Source organism: Nansenia antarctica (genome assembly GCF_963989245.1).
Source record: "Nansenia antarctica genome assembly, chromosome: 18".
Lineage (NCBI taxonomy): Eukaryota > Metazoa > Chordata > Actinopteri > Argentiniformes > Microstomatidae > Nansenia > Nansenia antarctica.
The window spans coordinates 2,391,886-2,412,549 of record NC_137691.1 but is presented as its reverse complement, the minus strand read 5'-3'; the positions used below and the strand labels follow the sequence as shown (position 1 = coordinate 2,412,549).

The 20,664-nt window shown below is 46.0% G+C and overlaps 1 protein-coding gene across 1 annotated transcript; it reads left to right on the top strand.

Moving 5' to 3' along the window:
- Window positions 1-648: 648 nt before the first annotated feature.
- acad9 (acyl-CoA dehydrogenase family, member 9) lies at window positions 649-19,631 on the top strand. The gene is made up of 18 exons (XM_080548367.1): window positions 649-890; window positions 1,526-1,619; window positions 2,681-2,782; window positions 3,303-3,409; window positions 4,169-4,269; window positions 5,730-5,808; window positions 6,168-6,342; window positions 9,394-9,467; window positions 11,088-11,163; window positions 11,277-11,347; window positions 11,482-11,601; window positions 11,862-11,990; window positions 12,513-12,592; window positions 13,084-13,213; window positions 13,720-13,797; window positions 15,419-15,547; window positions 18,007-18,079; window positions 18,359-19,631. Exons 1-18 carry the CDS (start codon window positions 702-704, stop codon window positions 18,457-18,459), a joined length of 1,908 nt encoding a protein of 635 aa, XP_080404493.1. The 5' UTR covers window positions 649-701; the 3' UTR covers window positions 18,460-19,631.
- Window positions 19,632-20,664: the final 1,033 nt, after the last annotated feature.

Below are 20,664 nucleotides of genomic sequence, written 5' to 3'. Positions count from 1 at the left end.
ACATTAATTAATGTTTTGATGTTTTGCTAGCTTTTCAAATCTCATTTCCCACATCAGTTTATATATGTCTACCTTATGTATCTTTAATGTTAGTTGATGAATCTATATATTTGTATATATTGAATATATTTGTATATATATACTTAATTATTATATATGTTTATGAAGAATATATCTATATTTTATATCTATATATTTCTATATCTTGAATATATTTGTATATGTATTTACTTAATTATTATATATTTGTATAATACTATTATATATGTTTATATATAATTACTAGTAATTATTATATTATTTAGTTATTTTATTTATCTTTGTTCTATGGCCCTTGGATTGTATGGTTTATTCTTGTTTTATTATGTAATTTATATTATTGTTATTGTGTGTTTTATTGATTGCTATTATTATTGTTATGCTGTGTGGATATGAGCTGCAACGTTTGCGGTAAAAGTGCTCTCAGTAAAGGTTATTATTATTATTATGATATGAGGTTCACCAGTTGTAGCTCTTATTTCTAATGGAACAGCGCCTTCCAGCGGTGGGAAAGAGACTTGTACGGTCCTGCATGTTTTAAATGTTCCCCGCGTCATCAAAATGCGCCAGACTGGGTGAAAGGTAGCCTCGTAGCGACATCAACACATTCAGAAGCTCCAGGCGGGGAGACGAGGTCACATCTCTGTGTCCAGGACAGGAACATGAACAGGCTGGTGGTGCTATCATCCAGGGGGGTCAGGTGTGGGCAGGGGGTACAGAGGTTACAGAGGTTAGTCCCTCCTAACCCCAGACTGGCTGGGAGACACGCCTGGTTCCCCCTGCAGCCCTTCAGCTCACAGCCCAGGCGGCTGGCCTACGCCAAGGACCTGTTCCTGGGCAAGATCAACACAGTAAGTCACATGACATGATTTTATTATCTGGTTTTAATCAGTTTTTTGTATATTTTAATGAATGAATGTGTTGTCATACAGTGAATGCAGACAGTCACCAGGTCAGAAGTGACTCTACCTGGATGGGCAGGTACCTGCATACTGTCACTGTTACTAACAGTAGCAATAATACTATGTGCAATATGACAACCCTCGTGTACATAAGGTTCAGAGATAGGAAATGTTAGAATAGGTATAGCATAGCATAGAGTACAGCACAGTGTTTTATTTGTATAGTATAGTATAGTGGATAGTGTACATAGCCTTTATTTATGTAAACCAGCTCCTTTCCCTTCTTGTTTTTTCTTTTTTTTTCTTTCCTAGCACCAGGGGAGCCCCCCCTCCTAAATGTCGTTGTTTGGTACCTGTACTATATCAATGACAATAAAGACCATTCATTCATGGATGGGCAGGTACCTGCATAGTGTCACTGGTGCTAACAGTAGCAAATAAGATGTCTTTCAGACTGAAACTAGCAAATAAACTGTGTCTTTCAGACAGAAACTAGTAAATAAACTGTGTCTTTCAGACAGAAACTAGTAAATAAACTGTGTCTCTCAGACAGAAACTAGTAAATAAACTTGAATGTCTTTCAGGCAGAGTGCTTCCCTTATCCCGAAATTGGAAAAGAAGAATTGGAGGAGATAAATCAGTTTGTTGCACCAGTAGAGAGGTTCTTCGCTGAGGAAGGTAAGATAGGAGGAAACTTAGTACACTAATAGTTACACACACTCAGTATGATAGGAGAGAAGTACACTAATAGTTACACACAGCTCAGTGAGATAGGAGGGCAGAGACTGTGCGATGTTATGTCGGTGAACCCCTCACACTGCACGACTGAAAGTTTCAGTCCTACCGTCTCCGACTTGATCAGACATTACGACGTGCGTGCTCACACTGTACGATTGCTCTCAGCCACGATTGACATCCACGATTGCTTGTGACGCGACTTGTACAGTTGTTGAAATTGTTCGATTGTGAACTGTAGGACCACCCACACTTCACGAGCCACGACGAAAATTTCTGACCTGCCAGAAATGTGTCGGCAGGTCGTAGCCTCGTCTTTGGAACGTAGGAGCAATTAGTCGTTGATCGCTTACTCTCTCACACTGTGCGACTTACGACGTCCCGATTTGGCCTTACGACGCTAGGATGTCTCTACGACTACGCAACGTAGTCTGCGACAACAAAAACGTGGCGAAATCGTGGCGAAATCGTGGACAAATCGCACAGTCTATGCCCGGCTTTAGATAGGTACACTAATAGTTACACACAGCTCAGCTGATCTGGAACAACATTAATAGATGGACCAGTTGCTGTCATCATACATCCACCCTGTTTATTATCTACACACACACACACACACACACACACACACACACACACACACACACACACACACACACACACAAGTTATTCCTGGGCAAATTAAACAAAGTAAGTCTCTCTCTCTCTCTCTCTCTCTCTTTCCCTCTCTGTCTCTCCCTTTCTGTCTGTCTGTCTGCCTGTCTGTCTCTCTCTCTCTGTCTTTCTGTCTGTCTGTCTGTTTGTCTGTCTCTCTCTCTCTCGCTCTCTCTCGCTCTCTCTCGCTGTCTCTCACTGTCTCTCTTTCACATACACAACTACTGTGTGACCCTGTTTATTATCTACACACACACACATCCGCCACTACTGTTATATACCTCGGCCCAGCCAATGTCCTGTCCTGTTGTAACGTGTCGGCCTGGTTTTGTTCTGACCTTTCATTCCAGTCGACTCAGCAAGGATTGATCATGAAGCCAAAATCCCTCCGGAGACCTTGAATGGGCTGAAAGAGCTCGGGCTCTTCGGAATCCAGGTTCCTGAGGAATATGGTAACTAACTATGTCACCACCGAAACATCTGGATAATGCAGCAACGTGTGACTGTGTCTTGTCTCTGACTTAAGTGTCATTCCAGGGTTCCCACGGGTCCTTGAAATCCTTGAAAGTTTGTGAATTTGAGAGAAAAAAATCAAGGCCTTAATTAAACGTTTTTGAAAATAGACATGGGTCATGTGTTTTACGTAATTATAGTAGATAAGTCACTGTATTGCTTAACTTAACACAGTAACTTTACACATACATATTCACAATATATTGTTTTGCTGTGCTGTGGTAGAGAAGGCAAGAGACCATCTAGTGTTCAAGCCTCTACATTCAAAAGCCTCTCTTTTTAATTGTTGTCTGTGAGCGGATAGTTCCTATTATATAAATGAATTGAATTTGAGGGAATTGAGTCTTGAAAGTCCCTGGAAAAGTGCTTGAATTTGATGTTTCAGAAGGTGTGGGAACCCTTTCATTCAATGAAAGTAACTTAACTCAACTTCAACTCATGGAACCTGTGTGTTGGCAGGGGGGCTCGGGCTGTCCAACACCATGTACGCTCGCCTGGGGGAGATCATCTCGCTGGACGGGTCCATCGCCGTGACGCTGGCGGCACATCAAGCCATCGGTCTGAAGGTAAAACCCAACAGACGAGGGAACCAGGAGATATCTGGCCCTGTGTTTGAACTTTGGTTTGTACTCTGCACTGCATGAATGATAGCCATTGTCATTGTTACAGCTAGTCTACAGTTGTGTGTGTGTAGCTAGCCTACAGTGTGTGTGTAGCTAGCCTACAGTTGTGTGTGTGTGTAGCTAGCCTGTGTGTGTGTGTGTGTGTGTGTGTGTGTGTGTGTGTGTGTGTGTGTGTGTGTGTGTGCGTGTGTGCGTGTGCGTGTGCGTGTGCGTGTGCGTGTGCGTGTGCGTGTGCGTGTGCGTGTGTGTGTGTGTGTGTGTGTGTGTGTGTGTGTGTGTGTGTGTGTGTGTGTGTGTGCGTGTGTGTGTGTGCGTGTGCCATTATGACCTGGAAGTTAGCAGGCTGTTGTTGTGACTCTGGATTCCACTACTGGATTACTTGTATACCTTTGGACTAATTTACTAGCGTACTGTATCGTATTATATTGAATTTCACATCATCGTACTCTGCACAGCATGTTTACACTATTGAAGCCACTGTGAATCACTTTATAACTTTATCAATGTAGTTTTATTTATTTATTTATTTTACTTACGTTACTTATTATTAGTGTGTTTTTTGTATCTCAATGCTGCAATGTCAATGTTGAGGAAACGAAGCCAAAGAATGTTACTCTTGTGTACAGTAAGATGTTATCGAAGCGATTCTCATTCTGATTCTGGTTCTGTGTTGAGGGTTAACTTGACCCGTTGGTGTTTCAGGGGATCCTGATCGCCGGGAGTGAAGAACAGAAGGCCAAGTATCTCCCGAGGCTGGCGACCGGCGAGCACGTAGCTGCCTTCTGTCTGACTGAACCTGGCAGGTAGGGTCTCGCCTAAATGTTTTAACGACCTCATTCTCATTGCCTATGAGCCGCAACATAGCTTGTATCAGAAATTATAATGCTATTGCGTGCGTGTGACCGTTATTAACTCCACTGCCCGCAAAAGTGGCAACCTTCTTGACCGCAAAGTTGGCTTGTGGACATTTTAAGTGCGTAGTGAAAGAAACCGACACGTTACTCAAGCCAGCAAGCACGATGTTCCTTCAAGCACCTGAAACTGGCCAGGTGCCAGGAAAAGCAGGGAAACGCAAAATGTCATCGGACGAAACACCAGCACCATTGCTGGTGTTCTGCCAATGTATGCTGCCTTGTCAATGTGGCTGCCTTGCCAATGTCTGTTGCCTTGCCAATGTCTGTTGCCTTGTCAATGTCTGCTGCCTTGTCAATGTCTGCTGCCTTGTCAATGTCTGCTGCCTTGTCAATGTAGCTGCCTTGTCAATGTCTACTGCCTTGTCAATGTATGCTGCCTTGTCAATGTAGCTGCCTTGTCAATGTAGCTGCCTTGTCAATGTATGCTGCCTTGTCAATGTAGCTGCCTTGTCAATGTAGCTGCCTTGTCAATGTCTGCTGCCTTGTCAATGTATGCTGCCTTGTCAATGTATGCTCCCATGTCAATGTAGCTGCCTTGTCAATGTAGCTGCCTTGTCAATGTATGCTCCCATGTCAATGTAGCTGCCTTGTCAATGTCTGATGCCTTGTCAATGTCTGCTGCCTTGTCAATGTCTGCTGCCTTGTCAATGTCTGCTGCCTTGTCAATGTAGCTGCCTTGTCAATGTAGCTGCCATGTCAATGTATTCTGCCATGTCAATGTATTCTGCCTTGTCAATGTCTGCTGCCTTGTCAATGTCTGCTGCCTTGTCAGTGTAGCTGCCTTGTCAATGTCTGCTGCCTTGTCAATGCTCATTCCTAGAGAATCTTTCAAATCATGCCTTTGAATCAAAACATTAATGCTGGCATGACCCCTTTACTTTAAACTTTGAAATCGAACGTTCTCTGGCGTGCACCTAGATCCACAGTAATTGTGGGAATTGGAATGTAATGTAATGTATTACTGGCTTGTAGTGTGTTAGTAGACAGACACACACACACACACACACACACACACCGTCATATTTGGACAAGTAACTTGAGCTCTTGGACAAGTAAAAGTTCACTTATGAGTTATAAGTTCACTCACCTGAAAAAAGCTTAATGTCAAGCCCTGACTGTGTACCTATGCCATACGTGTCCTAATGCAACAACTTTACATAAGAGTATTGTTGTTGTTTTGGATAACTTTTAATGTTTTTTTTTTTTTTCTTTCTTAGTTTTTCTGCACTGAATCTTGTGCTTTCCAAATCTGTGTTCTTGAATGTTGAAGAACCTAAGCCAAAAAACGTTACTCCTGTGTATAAACAACCCAAACAATTCAGATTCTGATTCTGTTTCTGTTTCTTCAGCGGAAGTGATGCTGCCTCCATTCAGACCCGCGCCACCCTGTCTGAGGATGGGAAACAGTACCTGCTCACCGGGTCCAAGGTGAGGAGAACCGGGTCAGATGGAGGCAGAGCGGCTGTGCTCCTTAGCCGTCATTCAACCAGACGTGGTTGTATCTGGATGATGAAGCAACAGTCTAATCTGTTATACATACCCCCCTGTGAATAGGCCATATAGTGTATAGAAGTATAGAAGTTCACATAATAGATACATATCTCAGATGTCTACCGATCACTTATCCCCCTATTCATATCCCCCCTATTTATGTCTATTTATGTCTCATTCTTGTTGTTTTATTATCTTAGGACTGTGTTAGATTGTTAGCACCTAGGGTCTGCATTTAAATTTCGTCGTACCTGTTACAATGACAATAAAGATCATTCATTCAATCTGTCTCTCAGATCTGGATCTCCAACGGGGGGATGGCCGACATCCTGACTGTGTTCGCCAGGACCGAGGTGGTGGACAAGGACGGGGTGAAGAAGGACAAGATCTCAGCCTTCATCGTAGAGAGGGCGTTCGGGGGGATCACCAGCGGCAAGCCTGAGGACAAGCTGGGCATCAGAGGGTCCAACAGTAAGAGACACGCCTAGGGCGTATTATTATTAATAATAATAATAACCTTTATTTGTATAGCGCTTTGCCTGCAGACGTTGCAGCTCAAAGTGCTCCAATCATTATATAATCATAATTTAATTATTTAGTCATTGAAAGGCAATATTAAAAAGATGGGTTTTTAGTCTTGAACATATTATGTGCTGAGGTTGCATCCCTAATGTAAACTGGCAGTGAGACACAATCTGGGTGTATAAAATGTAGTGTTGTTCCGATACCATTTTTTGATCCCGATACCGATACCTGACCGTGCAGTACTTGCCGATACCGAGTACCGATCCGATACCACGGCGTTTGAAAAAACAAAACAAAAAAACATGTTTTTAGGCATTCCAAGTTCAGTCTGTACAGTTTGCAGACGTGAAGTGGCCAGTGGGGAATGCTTGAAGTGGCCGATGATCTTTCTCCCATTGGCCAGCGCGTCGCACACACTCCGCTGTGACAGTAGGCCTTCCTGCACCACTAATGCATGTGTGTTCTGTGTTCTGCATATGTAAACAATTCAAACAAACATAGAGAAAACTTCTCCACGGGAGAAGGAAGGAGGCAGGAAGTACCGGTACCTGCCGCACGGAGACACACAGACAGAGAGAGAGAGAGAGAGAGAGAGAGAGAGAGAGAGAGAGAGAGAGAGACGGAGAGACGGAGAGCCACAACAGCAGATCCCGAAAGGGGGTGTGGCGCGGAGACGGAGCCGAGAACTATCCCGAAAGGGGAACAGCTGGGCGGGACTCGGAGAAGCGGCCGCGCGCCAGTAGTGTTCTATCGGACATTATTTTTATTATTTGAACTCTCTCCAGCACGCCGGCGGCGGTGCTAGACTGTGCAACCGAAATAAATATCGATTAAGGTCGATATGTTCTTCCTGTAAAATGTGTCTTGGCTGTGGGTTGTATCGCTTTAAGCGGAGTGGCGTAGTCTATATGTCTGAGGGCTGCGTTGGTAAAAGTCGCTCTGGGAAACTGATCGGCACTCGTGGAACGCCTCTTGTCCAATCGGATTCCTCGGTCCGTTTATGACGTCGGAGCCCAGTGTGCGCTCCGGCGCTCTCAGGGGGACTTTCCGAACGTTGCCCCGGTAGCATAGCTTAGCTTGGGCTCTGAGCAGCTGGAAGGGACAGCAGGTTACCTGAGGTGAGCCTCGCTGCTCCACCGCTCCTCTCCTCGACAACCACAGTTGTGTGTTTGTTTTTCCGCGATAGTGAAAGTTTGGTATCGGGTGTTATTATTTGTTAGTACCGTATTTTCCGCACTATAAGGCGCACTTAAAAGCCTTAATTTTTTTTCAAAAACGACACTGCGCCTTATAACCCGGAGCGCCTTATATATGGATCAATTTGTTAATTGGTTGATCCATACTGGTTGTACACGGCGCTCAAGGCGCTCTGTCAAAATGTTTCAGTACGACTGGTAAACTACAAAGCCGCACCGCTTGCAGCATTACGGTAATCAGTAAACACCGGTACTGATGTGCTTACTCACAGTCCCACACCACTTGTGTGTGTATAAAGACCCCAAGTAAAGAAGACTAAACAGAGTTTCCGAGGGAACAAAGCGAGATGGCCACAGTTAGACACAGTTAGAGGACAAACTCCAACAGTGGGTTGTTGAACAGAGAGCCGCAAGTAGAAGCGTCTCTACAGTCACTATTCGAATGAAGGCAACAGCGCGAGCACGGGACATGAACATCGATGAATTTCGAGGCGGTCCTTCTTGGTGCTTTCAACTTGAAGTTTTAAAGTACCCACTCGATATAATAAACAACAGTTTAACGATCACTAAACACTTATAATGTGTGTATTGGATTCATTATTCTCGTTTGCCGGAGGCTACCGGTAAGGGAGGGTTGACTTGTAAAAATACTTTCGTTTTAGCTCGTGTTCAAAAGCAAGAACTGTGTGTTCATCTTGTTATGTGTAGTTATGTGTTTTTAGCATGTCGATGTTCTCCCAGTATGTTGTCATGTTATTAAAATACAGTTTAGACCTTTGTAGCGATGTGTTTTGTTAGCAGCGTTCGTAGCTGTGGTGCGTTCAGTCACAAAACAGAAAAATTACGTTGCACATTTCACCAGGAGCTGTCACATATTGGTTGTTGGTTATAATTGTATAGCCTATTGGTTGTTTTCTGGTGTTGTTTTATTGTTTTGCTCTGTTTGTAGTCTACTTGATGTATTTTTATCAGCTGTTAAATCACCACAGCGGTTAATCCACTAATAGAGATAATACCAGATTGAAAATGCTTGTAGCTAACTACTCTATATCTCGTGGTCGCAGCTATTGCGAATTGCTATTCACGCGAGTCAGCTGTGAATCACCGCAGGTCCTTAACGCTTGTTGCAAAAATGGATGACGAACGGCTGATATTTGAGGTGGAAAAATATATATTTTTGACAGTGGAGCAGGTAGAACGTTGACGGTGACAACGCTCAGGTGGAGCATGGACAACGGGAAGTTGACACAACACCGATGGAGAGGTGACGCAACGCAGTAGGTGGAGCTTGGGCGTAACGCAACCCCAGTCAAACGTTTGACTGCAGTATTTTCTATTCTATGCGCTTTATAATCCGGTGCGCCTTATAATCCGGTGCGCCCTGTATATGAAAACAGTTCTAAAATAGGCCATTCATTGAAGGTGCGCCTTATAATCCGGTGCGCCTTATAGTGCGGAAAATACGGTACTCGCCGATACCGATACCAGCATTTTTGTGCGTATCGGTGGCCATGCCGATACTAGTATCGGTATCGGAACAACACTAATAAAATGAGAATGCAGCCTCACCAAATCTCTTCTTTTGTACATGTGGTACACAGAGAAAACCAGTGTCAGAAGACCCGAGAGCTCTATTGGGCTGATATGCTAGCAGAAGACCTGAGAGCTCTATTGGGCTGATAGCAAAAGGTCTTTCAGATATTCTGGTGCTGTCAGTGAGAGCTTTATAAACAACCAGAAGGATCTTGAAAATCTATGTGGTGGTGAAGGGCTCTCTCTAATAATGTTCTCTGTCTTCCAGCGTGTGAGGTGTCCTTCGAGGACTGCCCGGTACCAGTGGAGAATGTGATAGGAGAAGTTGGAGCTGGGTTTAAGGTAATGTAACATTATAATTAGGGCTGTTACGATTATTCGACGTCATCGACGTCATCGACTACGTCAATACGTCGGTTGCCGTAAAATGCGTCGGTTAGTCGTAAAAAACAACATGGCTGCGACCAGTGCAAACACAGAGGAAGAGCCGGCGGCTAAAAGACTTCGCCCACGATCGTCCAAAGTATGGGAGTACTTTACAAAAAAAGAAACCAATGGCAATGTGGTGGTCTGTAAACTGTGCAAAAATGAATTGTCCTATCACAGCAGTACGACCTCAATGAACGAGCACTTGAAGCGAAAGCATCCTGGAGCGCTTTGTGAAGACAGCCGCAAGCTAGCACCGTAAGTCAGCGTTGTATTTCTGTTCACTTTTCCGGCCGTGTATCAGTGTAAAATGGATAGCTACTAGCTAATGTCACACAAGCAATGTAGCTCACCACAGTTTGTATGTCTTGTCTTCTGGTGTTAGTAACGTTAGCTATGTAGCTGGCTAGCTACGGTAGCCTTACTAGCCTATTGTTATTGTGGTGCTCGCACCTACTGTACGTTATCTAGCTCGTAGCTCGCATGCTACGTTAGCATCAATTTAGCTATTCATAACATAGCATAACAGAACACGGTTCCCCTCCCTGGCTATGCTGGCCAAGTCCTACCTGTCTGTCCCTGCAACGTCCACTCCGTCTGAAAGGCTCTTTTCAGCTGCTGGGAACATCGTTTCAAAAAAAAGAGCAAGCCTGACCTCTAAGCATGTGGACATGCTCACATTCCTCCACAGTAATGCCTAAGGTGGAGGGGGGAGAAGGGAGAGAGCTAAGGGGGGAGGGGGAGAGCAGAGAGAGGGGGAGAATGTTATGTTTGTTATTGAGATTGTTATTGTTAAAGATTGTTACTGAGAGGTATACAGTATTCCGGTTAGAATTTTACTTTTTTACAGAATTTACTGCATTACTTGCACTTTTCCTTTTACTTGAAGTTAACTTTTATATTTTATAATATTATATTTTATGTTGAGATTGTTATTGTTAAAGATTGTTACTGAGAGTATACGGTATTCCGGTTAGAATTTTACTTTTTTACAGAATTTACTGCATTCCTTGCACTTTTCCTTTTACTTGAAGTTAACTTTTATATTTTATAATATTATATTTTATGTTGGACTGTAAGAAAGAGAGGATCTTTTTTGTTGTGTGGAATATTGCCCTGCAGTGCAAGAATAATTGAATAAAATACTGAAATGTTGATAAGAGAAGTTTTTGACATTTATTTGGGGAAAATTAAGTGATACATTAACCGAACAGCAAAAAAATAATCGTTAGACTAATCGTTAAATTAGTCGCTAGACTAACCGAATAATCGACAAAATATTCGTTAGATTAATCGTTAGAAAAATAGTCGTTTGGGACAGCCCTAATTATAATATAACGTTCCTGTCAGAGTATAGTCGTATCAGTAACCAGTGGTTGTCTCCCCCACTGCCTCCCTGTGGAAGTCATGTTACTGTGGAAGTCGTGTTACTTTTTCACCGTTTGTGAGCCGTTCACATTGTATTCTTGGATATGTAGTATTTGACTGCATCTAACAGGTTGCATCATTCTCTGTCTCTGTCTCTGTGTCTGTTAGGTTGCCATGAACATCCTTAACTCCGGGAGGTTCAGTATGGGCAGTGCTGGGGCTGGAATGATCAAGAAGCTCATAGGTAAGACAACGACTTCTCTCAGTTGATGATTGGATGATGATGATGATGATGATGATGATGTCGTCAGCGAGGACGGCCCCTCCCATGACGATGTGTGTCTAACCCCCCTGCAGGCCTGACAGCAGAGTACGCAGGCAGCAGGAAACAGTTCAACAAGAGCCTGAGTGAGTTTGGGATGATCCAGGTACGGATGATGAGTGACTCTCCTGGTTGGACCCTGGTCTTACAGACATTCTCTGTGTTCTGAAACACGTCGGTTTTAAACAACGTAACATAACGCCCCCCGCCTCTTTTCTCCCCCCCTGTCTGCTTCTGTAGGAGAAGTTTGCGATCATGGCCCAGAATGCCTTTGTGATGGAGAGCATGGCCTACCTGACGTCAGGGATGATGGACAGGCCGGGCGTTCCAGACTGTTCTCTGGAGGCCGCCATGGTGAAGGTGAGATGGCTGACTGTTCTTTAGAGGGGTTGCCATGGTGACAGACTGTTCTGTAGAGGTTGCCATGGTGAAGGTGAGCTGACTGTATTCATATTATAAACTAGAGAAAAACCTTGATCAGTGACAGACATGACTCTCTCTCTCTCTCTCTGCACCCTCTCTTCTCTGGTCTGACCCTCTCTCTCTCTCTCTCTCCCTCTCTCTCTCTCCCTCTCTCTCTCTCTCTCCTCTGACCCTCTCTCTCTCTCTCTCTCTCTCAGGTGTTCAGCTCAGAGGGGGGGTGGGTCTGCTGCAGCGAGGCCCTGCAGATCCTGGGGGGGCTGGGCTACACCAAGAACTACCCCTACGAGCGCTACCTCCGCGACTGCCGCATCCTGCTCATCTTCGAGGTAATTGACACTAGAACAGCCGTGCCTATGTTACCTACTATAAGAGCCGCCTCGGGGGTCACATGACCATAGTCTTTACAATGGGAAGCTGCTACTTACACACAAAGACCACTAGTTGGCCGTCTTGTAAATTAGCCTGCCTCCTACACAGAAAACTGCAAAATAGCTTTATACTAGCTTATCCTGATGTGATTTAGAACATGTAAGGATACTGAGGTGGTAGAACGCACATATCTAGGAACAGTCATGAAAGGAGGGTCCTGGAATTTTATCAAGTGCAAAGATGTAACACTGGCTGTTCTGGTCTTAAGGACATGGTTTATGATCGAGGGTGCGTTGTACAAGCGATACTGTAGTAGTCCACCAGAGGGCAGGTGTCCACCTTGACAGAACGCCTACAGACCGGTTTACAGTGCTGCTATGGTAGACCGGCTGGGCTTGGACGTATGCTAAAGAAATGACCGGATGATGAGATGAACGGGTCCTTCATCCGATCTGCTCTGTTCCTTCTCTTCTCTCCAGGGAACCAATGAAATCCTCCGGATGTACGTCGCCCTGACAGGAATGCAGTACGCCGGGAAGATATTGACCGGGAAAATAAAGTAAGTACAGTAGAGGAGTGTGTGCTTTAAAAATGTGTGTGAAATGTGAAAGTCCAGACGTTAAAAAACTGTCTCGGACAGCTAACCCCTCTTCCCTCTCTCCTCCTCCCCTCCCTTCCTCTCCTCTCTCCTCCTCCCCTCCCTTCCTCTCCTCTCTCCTCCTCCCCTCCTCACCTCCCCTCCCCTCCCTTCCTCTCCTCTCTCCTCCTCTCCTCCTCCCCTCCCTTCCTCTCCTCCCTTCCTCCCCTCTCCACCTCGCTTCCCCTCTTCCCTCTCCTCCTCCCCTCCATTCCTCTCCTCCCCTCTCCTCCTCCCCTCCCTTCCTCTCCTCTCTCCTCCTCTCCTCCCTTCCTCTCCTCTCTCCTCCTCCCCTCCCTTCTTCCCTCTCTCCTCCCTTCCTCTCCTCTCTCCTCCTCCCCTCCCTTCCTCTCCTCTCTCCTCCCCTCTCCTCCCTCCCCTCCTCTCCTCCCTTCCTCCCCCCCCCCCCCCAGGGAGATGAAGAAGGGCAACGTGGGCATGGCCCTGGGGATGCTGGGGAAGCGGCTGCGTGACTCCCTGGGCGTGGGGAAGGTGGACCTGGGCCTGACCGGGGCGGGGGGCGTGGTGCACCCCAGCCTGGCGGTACGTTCTGGTTCTGGTTCTCACCTGCAGCAGTCTGGCTGCTCTCCAGGGTTCCCGCGCTGGTCTTAAAAAGCCTTAAAGTCTAAAATCCAGCGATCCAATTCACAAGGCCTAAAATTTCAAATTTCAGCTATTCAGTCTAAAAATTAGGTGCAGTCTGACCACATCTATTTACGTGGAAATGAATCAAGCTGGAACCCAAAAAAAATCCAATTTGCCTCATTTTTTGTCTGTATGGCAGTGAAATCCCTAATTTCATCACCTCAAGGATGACAAAAAGCTATCATATGGTGTCGCGAATAGGTCTAAAATTATATTCAAAGAGGTAAAAAAAAAAGGGTCTAAAACGGTCTTAAATTTGAATTGTTGAAACTTGTAGGAACCCTGTCTCTCTCCCAGTCCAACTGTGTCTGATCTCACGTCACCTTTCATATGATGAACTGCGGTGGCAGAATATGTATGTCTCATCACCTATCTCTCTATCCTCTCTCTCTCTCTCTCTACAGGACAGCGCCCAGAAATTGGAGCAGAACGTCGTCCATTTCGGCTCCACAGTTGAGAACCTGCTGTACAGATACGGGAAGGTAACTGCTGTCATGTTTCTGTTCTGCTTCTTTAGCCTTGGGACAGTTAGTGGTAGTTAGTTAGTGAGTTAGTTAGTGATAGTTAGTGGTAGTTAGTTAGTGATAGTTAGTTAGTGAGTTAGTTAGTGATGGTTAGTATTCAACAGTGAAGAAGTTGAAGAACTGGTAATGTTCACTGCACTTAAAAATAAGTCTATGACAAAAGCCTCAATGGACAATAACTTTGATGGAAATCTTTGACTAAAGCTGACAAGGGGGGAGGGTTGGGGGTGGGGAGGGTTGGGGTAAGGATGTTAACATTTGAAAAACCAGTAAAAACCGTTGAACGAACAAACGAAAAGAATGTAAATAGATCAATCTCAACTCCCACGTGAACGTTACTGGAATTCCACGGGGCGCGTTCGACCGTCGGTTAAATATGTCTTTAATGTAACCGACCGCTTGTTTCTATAGTTACTGCAACGGCAATTAGCATGGGCCTCTTTAGTACAGCGGGGACCTATTCTCAACTCCCTCTCTTCCTGCCGAGCTGAGGTAATGTTCATCTGCTAGACAGCTGGCCCTAGGTAAGGCCCGTTGTTCCCCGAGACTGGCTTGCTTCTAGGAGGTTCCGTGCTGTTGTAATCAGAGCGACCATAAACCGCTTTGGAAACGCTTTTTCACATTTCGGAATCCTTGTTTCCCCCTCTTGTGTGACTCAACCTCAACCGACATGTTCGTATCCGTTTCATGTGAAGAGCTTTTGTCTTTTTTTGGAGGGAAAAGCTTTCATCAGAAGTGTTAATCAAACGGACATCCCATCTTAGACTTAAAAGAAGATGTTTACTGGTAACTCACGTTATAATTGGCCCGTGAGAGGGGCTCCACATGTCTCTCTCTGTCTGTCTCCTCTCCTCTCTCTCTCACTGTCTGTCTATCCTCTTTCTCTCTCTCTCTCTCCCTCTGTCTCTCTCTCTCTGTCTCTGTCTCTCTCTCCCTCTCTCTCTCTGTCTCTCCCTCTCTCTCTCTGTCTCTCCCTCTCTGTCTCTCTCTCTCTCTCTGTCTCTCTCCCTCTCTGTCTATCCTCTCTCTCTCTCTCTCACTGTCTCTCTCTCTCTCTGTCTCTCTCTGTCTCTGTCTGTCTCTCTGCCTCTCCCTCTCTGTCTCTCTCTCTCCCTCTCTCTGTCTCTCTCTGTCTCTCTCTGTCTCTCTCTCTCTCTCTCTCCCTCTCCCTCTCTGTCTCTGTCTCTGTCTCTCTCTGTCTCTCTCTCCCTCTCCCTCTCTGTCTCTGTCTCTCTCTCACTGTCTGTCTATACTCTTTCTCTCTCTCTCTCTCTCCCTTTCTCTCTCTCTCGCTCCCTCTCTCTCTCTCTCTGTCTCTCTCCCCCCCCTCTCCCCCTCTCTCTCTCTCTTTTAGACTTAAAAGAAGATGTTTCCTGGTAACTCACGTTATAATCGGTCCGTGAGAGGGGTTCCACATGTCACAGAGATGTATCAGACTAATTAGACGTGACAGGCGAATGTCGGCGATGGTTTTGAAGTGGTGTACGACCGCGGGGGGGGATCCAGCGTTGGTCATGAGCGTTTAAGTGTGTAACGAGAGCTGTCCTCCTCCTCCTCCTCCTCCTCCTCGTGTCCCCAGACGATCGTGGACGAGCAGCTGATCCTGAAGCGGGTGGCAGACGTGCTCATCAACATGTACGCCATGACGGCCGTGCTGTCCCGCGCCAGCCGGAGCATCAACATCGGCCTGAGGAACCACGACCATGAGGTACGCTAACGCTAACACCGCTAACACCTCACTGCACCGCGACCACGAGGTACGCTAACGCTAACACCACACTGCTAACGCCACACCACACTGAACCTCACTGGACCTCACTGACTCACACTACGCTTGTAATGGCCGCCTCTGGACACCGTACCAGGACACACACACACACACACACTGTACTAACATCATACCAGGACACACACACACACACACACACACACACACACACACACACTGTACTAACATCATACCAGGACACACACACACACACACTGTACTAACACCATACCAGGACACACACACACACTGTACTAATACCACACCAGGACACACACACACAGGGCCTCTAGACTAGAGGTGGTAGCATGGCTGGTGTCTGGTAGCTGAGGGCCTCTAGACTAGAGGTGGTAGCATGGCTGGTGTCTGGTAGCTGAGGGCCTCTAGACTAGAGGTGGTAGCATGGCTGGTAGCTGAGGGTCTCTAGACTAGAGGTGGTAGCATGGCTGGTGTCTGGCAGTGGAGGCCTCTAGACTAGAGGTGGTAGCATGGCTGGTGTCTGGCAGCGGAGGCCTCTAGACTAGAGGTGGTAGCATGGCTGGTGTCTGGTAGCTGAGGGTCTCTAGACTAGAGGTGGTAGCATGGCTGGTGTCTGGTAGCTGAGGGCCTCTAGACTAGAGGTGGTAGCATGGCTGGTGTCTGGCAGCGGAGGGCCTCTAGACTAGAGGTGGTAGCATGGCTGGTGTCTGGCAGCAGAGGCCTCTAGACTAGAGGTGGTAGCATGGCTGGTGTCTGGCTGAGGGCCTCTAGACTAGAGGTGGTAGCATGGCTGGTGTCTGGTAGCGGAGGGACCCTAGACTAGAGGTGGTAGCATGGCTGGTGTCTGGCAGCGGAGGCCTCTAGACTAGAGGTGGTAGCATGGCTGGTGTCTGGCAGCAGAGGCCTCTAGACTAGAGGTGGTAGCATGGCTGGTGTCTGGTAGCGGAGGGACCCTAGACTAGAGGTGGTAGCATGGCTGGTGTCTGGCAGCGGAGGCCTCTAGACTAGAGGTGGTAGCATGGCTGGTGTCTGGCAGCGGAGGGCCTCTAGACTAGAGGTGGTAGCATGGCTGGTGTCTGGCAGAGGGCCTCTAGACTAGAGGCAGGATACAGCAGGCGTGCCTCGTGAACAGTGTCTCTGGAGGAAGTGTAGCTGGACTCACACTGGACGACCTGCAGTCTCCGTTCTGCTCTTTATTGTGGAAATAGTTGTATTTTTCCGAGGATGTGAGTGAGATGGCAGGAAATTGTTTTTGAGAAATGTTCCGGGCGTATCATGCAAACATTCTTGATTTATTTATTGTATTGTGTTGTGTTGTGTTTCTGCCCGGTGGGGTTGTTGTCATGTGCACTTGTTTTATTGTCCACTGCTGATTTTACTCTGGGACTGGTTCTATCTCACATACCTCCAATGGAAACACTCGACAACAAGGTACCCCTTTCTAAAGGGTTTATACATGGTTCATTAATCAGGACAAGTTAATAAATACTTTATATTATTCAATTATAAACCATTTAGAAACTATTATAACATTTAGTTTACATTGTTTGATGCTCACTTGGTGCTTGGAACCAGCAGCTAGTTATAAATGCACTGCTAACTAGTTATAAATGCACTACTAACTAGTTATAAATGCACTACTAACTAGTTATAAATACACTACTAACTAGTTATAAATGCACTACTAACTAGTTATAAATGCACTACTAACTAGTTATAAATGCACTACTAACTGGCTCCTGGTCACAAGCATTAAGTGAATTACGAACACCTAAATTATTGTTATCTGTTTGTAATTGAATAATAAACTGGTTATAATAATTTATTAACTGATTATACCTCTGTATCTGTACCTCGCCCCACTGCCATCCGGGCGTAGGTACAGAATGCTACGGTGCAAAAGGGCTCGCTTTGGCAAAAGCCTGATCCCCGCAGCCATTGTTGCCCTAAATAACAGACCACGCTGAGTGTGTGTACTTGTGTATCTGTCGTGTAGTACTGTCTGTTGTTGTCTGTGTTATACGGTGTTGTATGTATATATGTACAACTGTACAGTGGTGTGAAAATGAATTCCCCCCTGGGGACAATAAATCTAATCTATCAATCATCTACAAACATATTTTTACAAAGGGTAACTTCATGTCAAGCGTTCCGCATGTGTTCAGTATACATAGTGATGACTGAATGGACGTGGAATCTAACAAATTGTTGCCGTTCTGCTTATGTTTTATGTTTATAATTCATCTTGAAGTTTATTGGTTCTCGCTGTTGCTGTTATTGTTGTTCGGTAGTTCTTGAAAAAAAAATAAAATAACGGAAAAAACGGAATTGTTTAGTCTCTCTCGTACATAACAGTACATACCTCTACTAGTAAACACCTTTATGAAGTAAGTGAAAGGGCGTGTTCTCCTGTTTTCCAGGTGCTGCTTACAAACACATTCTGCTTGGAAGCTTATTTCAAAAACAATTACTTGATGACTCAGCTACAAAAAAGTAAGTACAACACAGCAACGCTAATTGGGAACAGCCCAGTGCATTTTTATTGCCTTTCAGTACAAAAGACTTGCATGTGTTGCAGAATTTCCCCTTGACCTTCCAAACCCCTACCAGTAACATCCCCCCCCCCCCTACGTTAGCGTGTGATTTCCACATTGTACCAACTCGTTTTTTTTTTTAATTAACTGGAATCTCAAACAGGGGAAATTATCTGTATGGGTTTTAATTCGATACATAAATTCAGCTGGTCTGTAAATGAGCTTCTATTCCTTCCAGATTCTCCCGAAAACAATGACGCCAACATCAAAAAGATCGCCAACGACGTCCTCGCCAACAGGGCATATATCTGCTCTCACCCGCTCGACAGAACATTCTGAGCTGTCCCCGGTGGCCCGGGGGGGAGGGGGGGGGCAGACAGTTGGTCTCCTGGGTTCTGATTGGGCGGTGTATGTGTATGGGGGACCCCCCAGTTTCGCACCCCGAAGTTCCATCCATGACAGTTCTGCCTCGATTGTTTTGTGCACTAACAGTTCTGAAGCACCACTGGTTTGATGTTAATTTATGTACATACCCATGTGTTACATCCATGATTAACGGAAATATGAAGAGATTTATTTTTATTGACGGTGGTACTTCGACGGTTGTAATTAATAACAGAGGTTGTGTAGGATATAATAGGGCATCTTATTCCCATTAAATTTTACGGATTTCATTTAAGTTGTTATCCAAAGTGCTTCTTATCCATAATAGCCCTGTAGGGTGATTTGCACACAAGCCTTGACGACTTCCAGTATGACATTCATTTAGGGGAGAGCTTTTATTTTTCTCAGTGGACGTGCAGGGTGACGTCTTTGTAGGTTTGGGTCTCTACGATGTTCCTGGCTGGCTGCTGCGGAGGGACAGACCTAGCGAGCGTGCGGTCGTTGGCGGGAGGTTTCTGGAAGACGTGACCGCGCCTCTCGTCCTCCGTCAGCGGAGCGGCGACCCGCTTGTACTGGAATGAACGGGGCCTCCAGACCTCCCTGTAGAGGACGACACACATCTGTGTCACGTTCTAACGCTTTGGTCCTCATGTCGGGATCCGATCTAACGATCAGACTTTTCTTTCGGGAAATGAGAATACATTTCCACGTTGTTGAAAATCAATGACACGTCGCTAGTCAACTAACACAGCTTGTTTTGTGAGCCTGCTAACAATGGAAAGTAGTGTTATAGTTAACTAGGTAGCAGTGGGGATTACTCACCCGATCCATTGCGTTGTTGCAGTATTTTGACTCGACTAGCGAGTTTGTGTCGTGATTCTCAACAACGTTGAAACGTAGTTTGCCGTGTTTCAAAAGAAAAGTCTGAACATTTCGATTGGTTGTCGACATGAGGACCAAAGCATTACAACGTGTCACATCATAACATCATACATAAAATAGGATTCTATTCTAATCTAATATGACCGTCCGTTTTCCCTTCTTCTGTAGCGTCTTGCTTTTCTTTTCTTCTAGTATCTTCTGTTCTGAACTTCTTCTTCGTCTTTTTTGGGAAAAATAAATGTTATAAAACCCAAAACTCACGTGAAGTGGAACTTGTGGTATTGGGAGTCGTGCCGGGGGATGGTGTTGTGGTCCCAGCTGAGGCTGTGGTTCTGGAACGGGCCCGGCGCGAACGAGATGGCGGGCTCTCTCCTGGTCTGGTGGTCTGGGCCGGACGCCTGCAGGGGGCGCTGGACCACCGCCAGCACCGGGATCGGCTGAGACAAACGCAACGAAACACACACACACACACACACACACACGTTAACACACACACACACACACGTTAACACACACACACACACACACACGTTAACACAACCCTCTCAGAAGGAGCTTGTTCGTTGTTGAGTCAGATTGATTTATTCTATGTGTACGAGTGAATGTGTCTGTTCCAATGTGAGATTTGACGGTTTTGGGATGTCCAGGGGGGTATTCCATCAATGTCGCTAAAGGAAGAGCCAGGCTTATTTTTGATAATTTTTCTCAATATTCTTTTTTATAAATCTTGTGGGATTCATCAAAATAAGCCTGCGTTGTCCTTTAGCGACATTGACGGAATACCCCCCTGATCTAGATCAAATGTTAGGCACGTTCTTTATTTCCAAATGTCACGTGTAGTCTTTCATGTCAACGAAAGTAGGACATTTACCACAACGGGGGGGGGGGTGTATCTCACTGAATGGAAGCCATGAGTAGCTGTGGGCTGTGAGCCCTACCTTCAGGGCCTGGGGCTGTGAGCCCTACCTCCAGAGCCAGTCCTGGTGTCCTACCTCCATTGCCAGTCCTGGTGTCCTACCTCCAGGGCCAGTCCTGGTGTCCTACCTCCAGGGCCAGTCCAGGTGTCCTACCTTCAGAGTCAGTCCTGGTGTCCTACCTTCAGAGCCAGTCCTGGTGTCCTGAGGGAGAACTTCCTGGGCTGGTCCTTCAGCATGTCCTGGAGCTTCCCTGGGTCGGCCCCCCCCATGTGGCAGCTGAACCCAGGGACGGGGCCTCCCCCCGGGGCTCCGTCGGCAGCGGGGAGGACCTTCCCCAGCCAGCGGTGGTACTGGGCGCAGG

Excerpts from the sequence above, each read along its gene's own strand:
- acad9 (XM_080548367.1), top strand. The coding sequence starts at position 702 with ATGAACAGGCTGGTGGTGCTATCATCCAGGGGGGTCAGGTGTGGGCAG. Across the intron at positions 6,343-9,393 it reads GGGCATCAGAGGGTCCAACA|CGTGTGAGGTGTCCTTCGAG; the intron begins GTAAGAGACACG and ends TCTGTCTTCCAG. Across the intron at positions 18,080-18,358 it reads GATGACTCAGCTACAAAAAA|ATTCTCCCGAAAACAATGAC; the intron begins GTAAGTACAACA and ends TATTCCTTCCAG.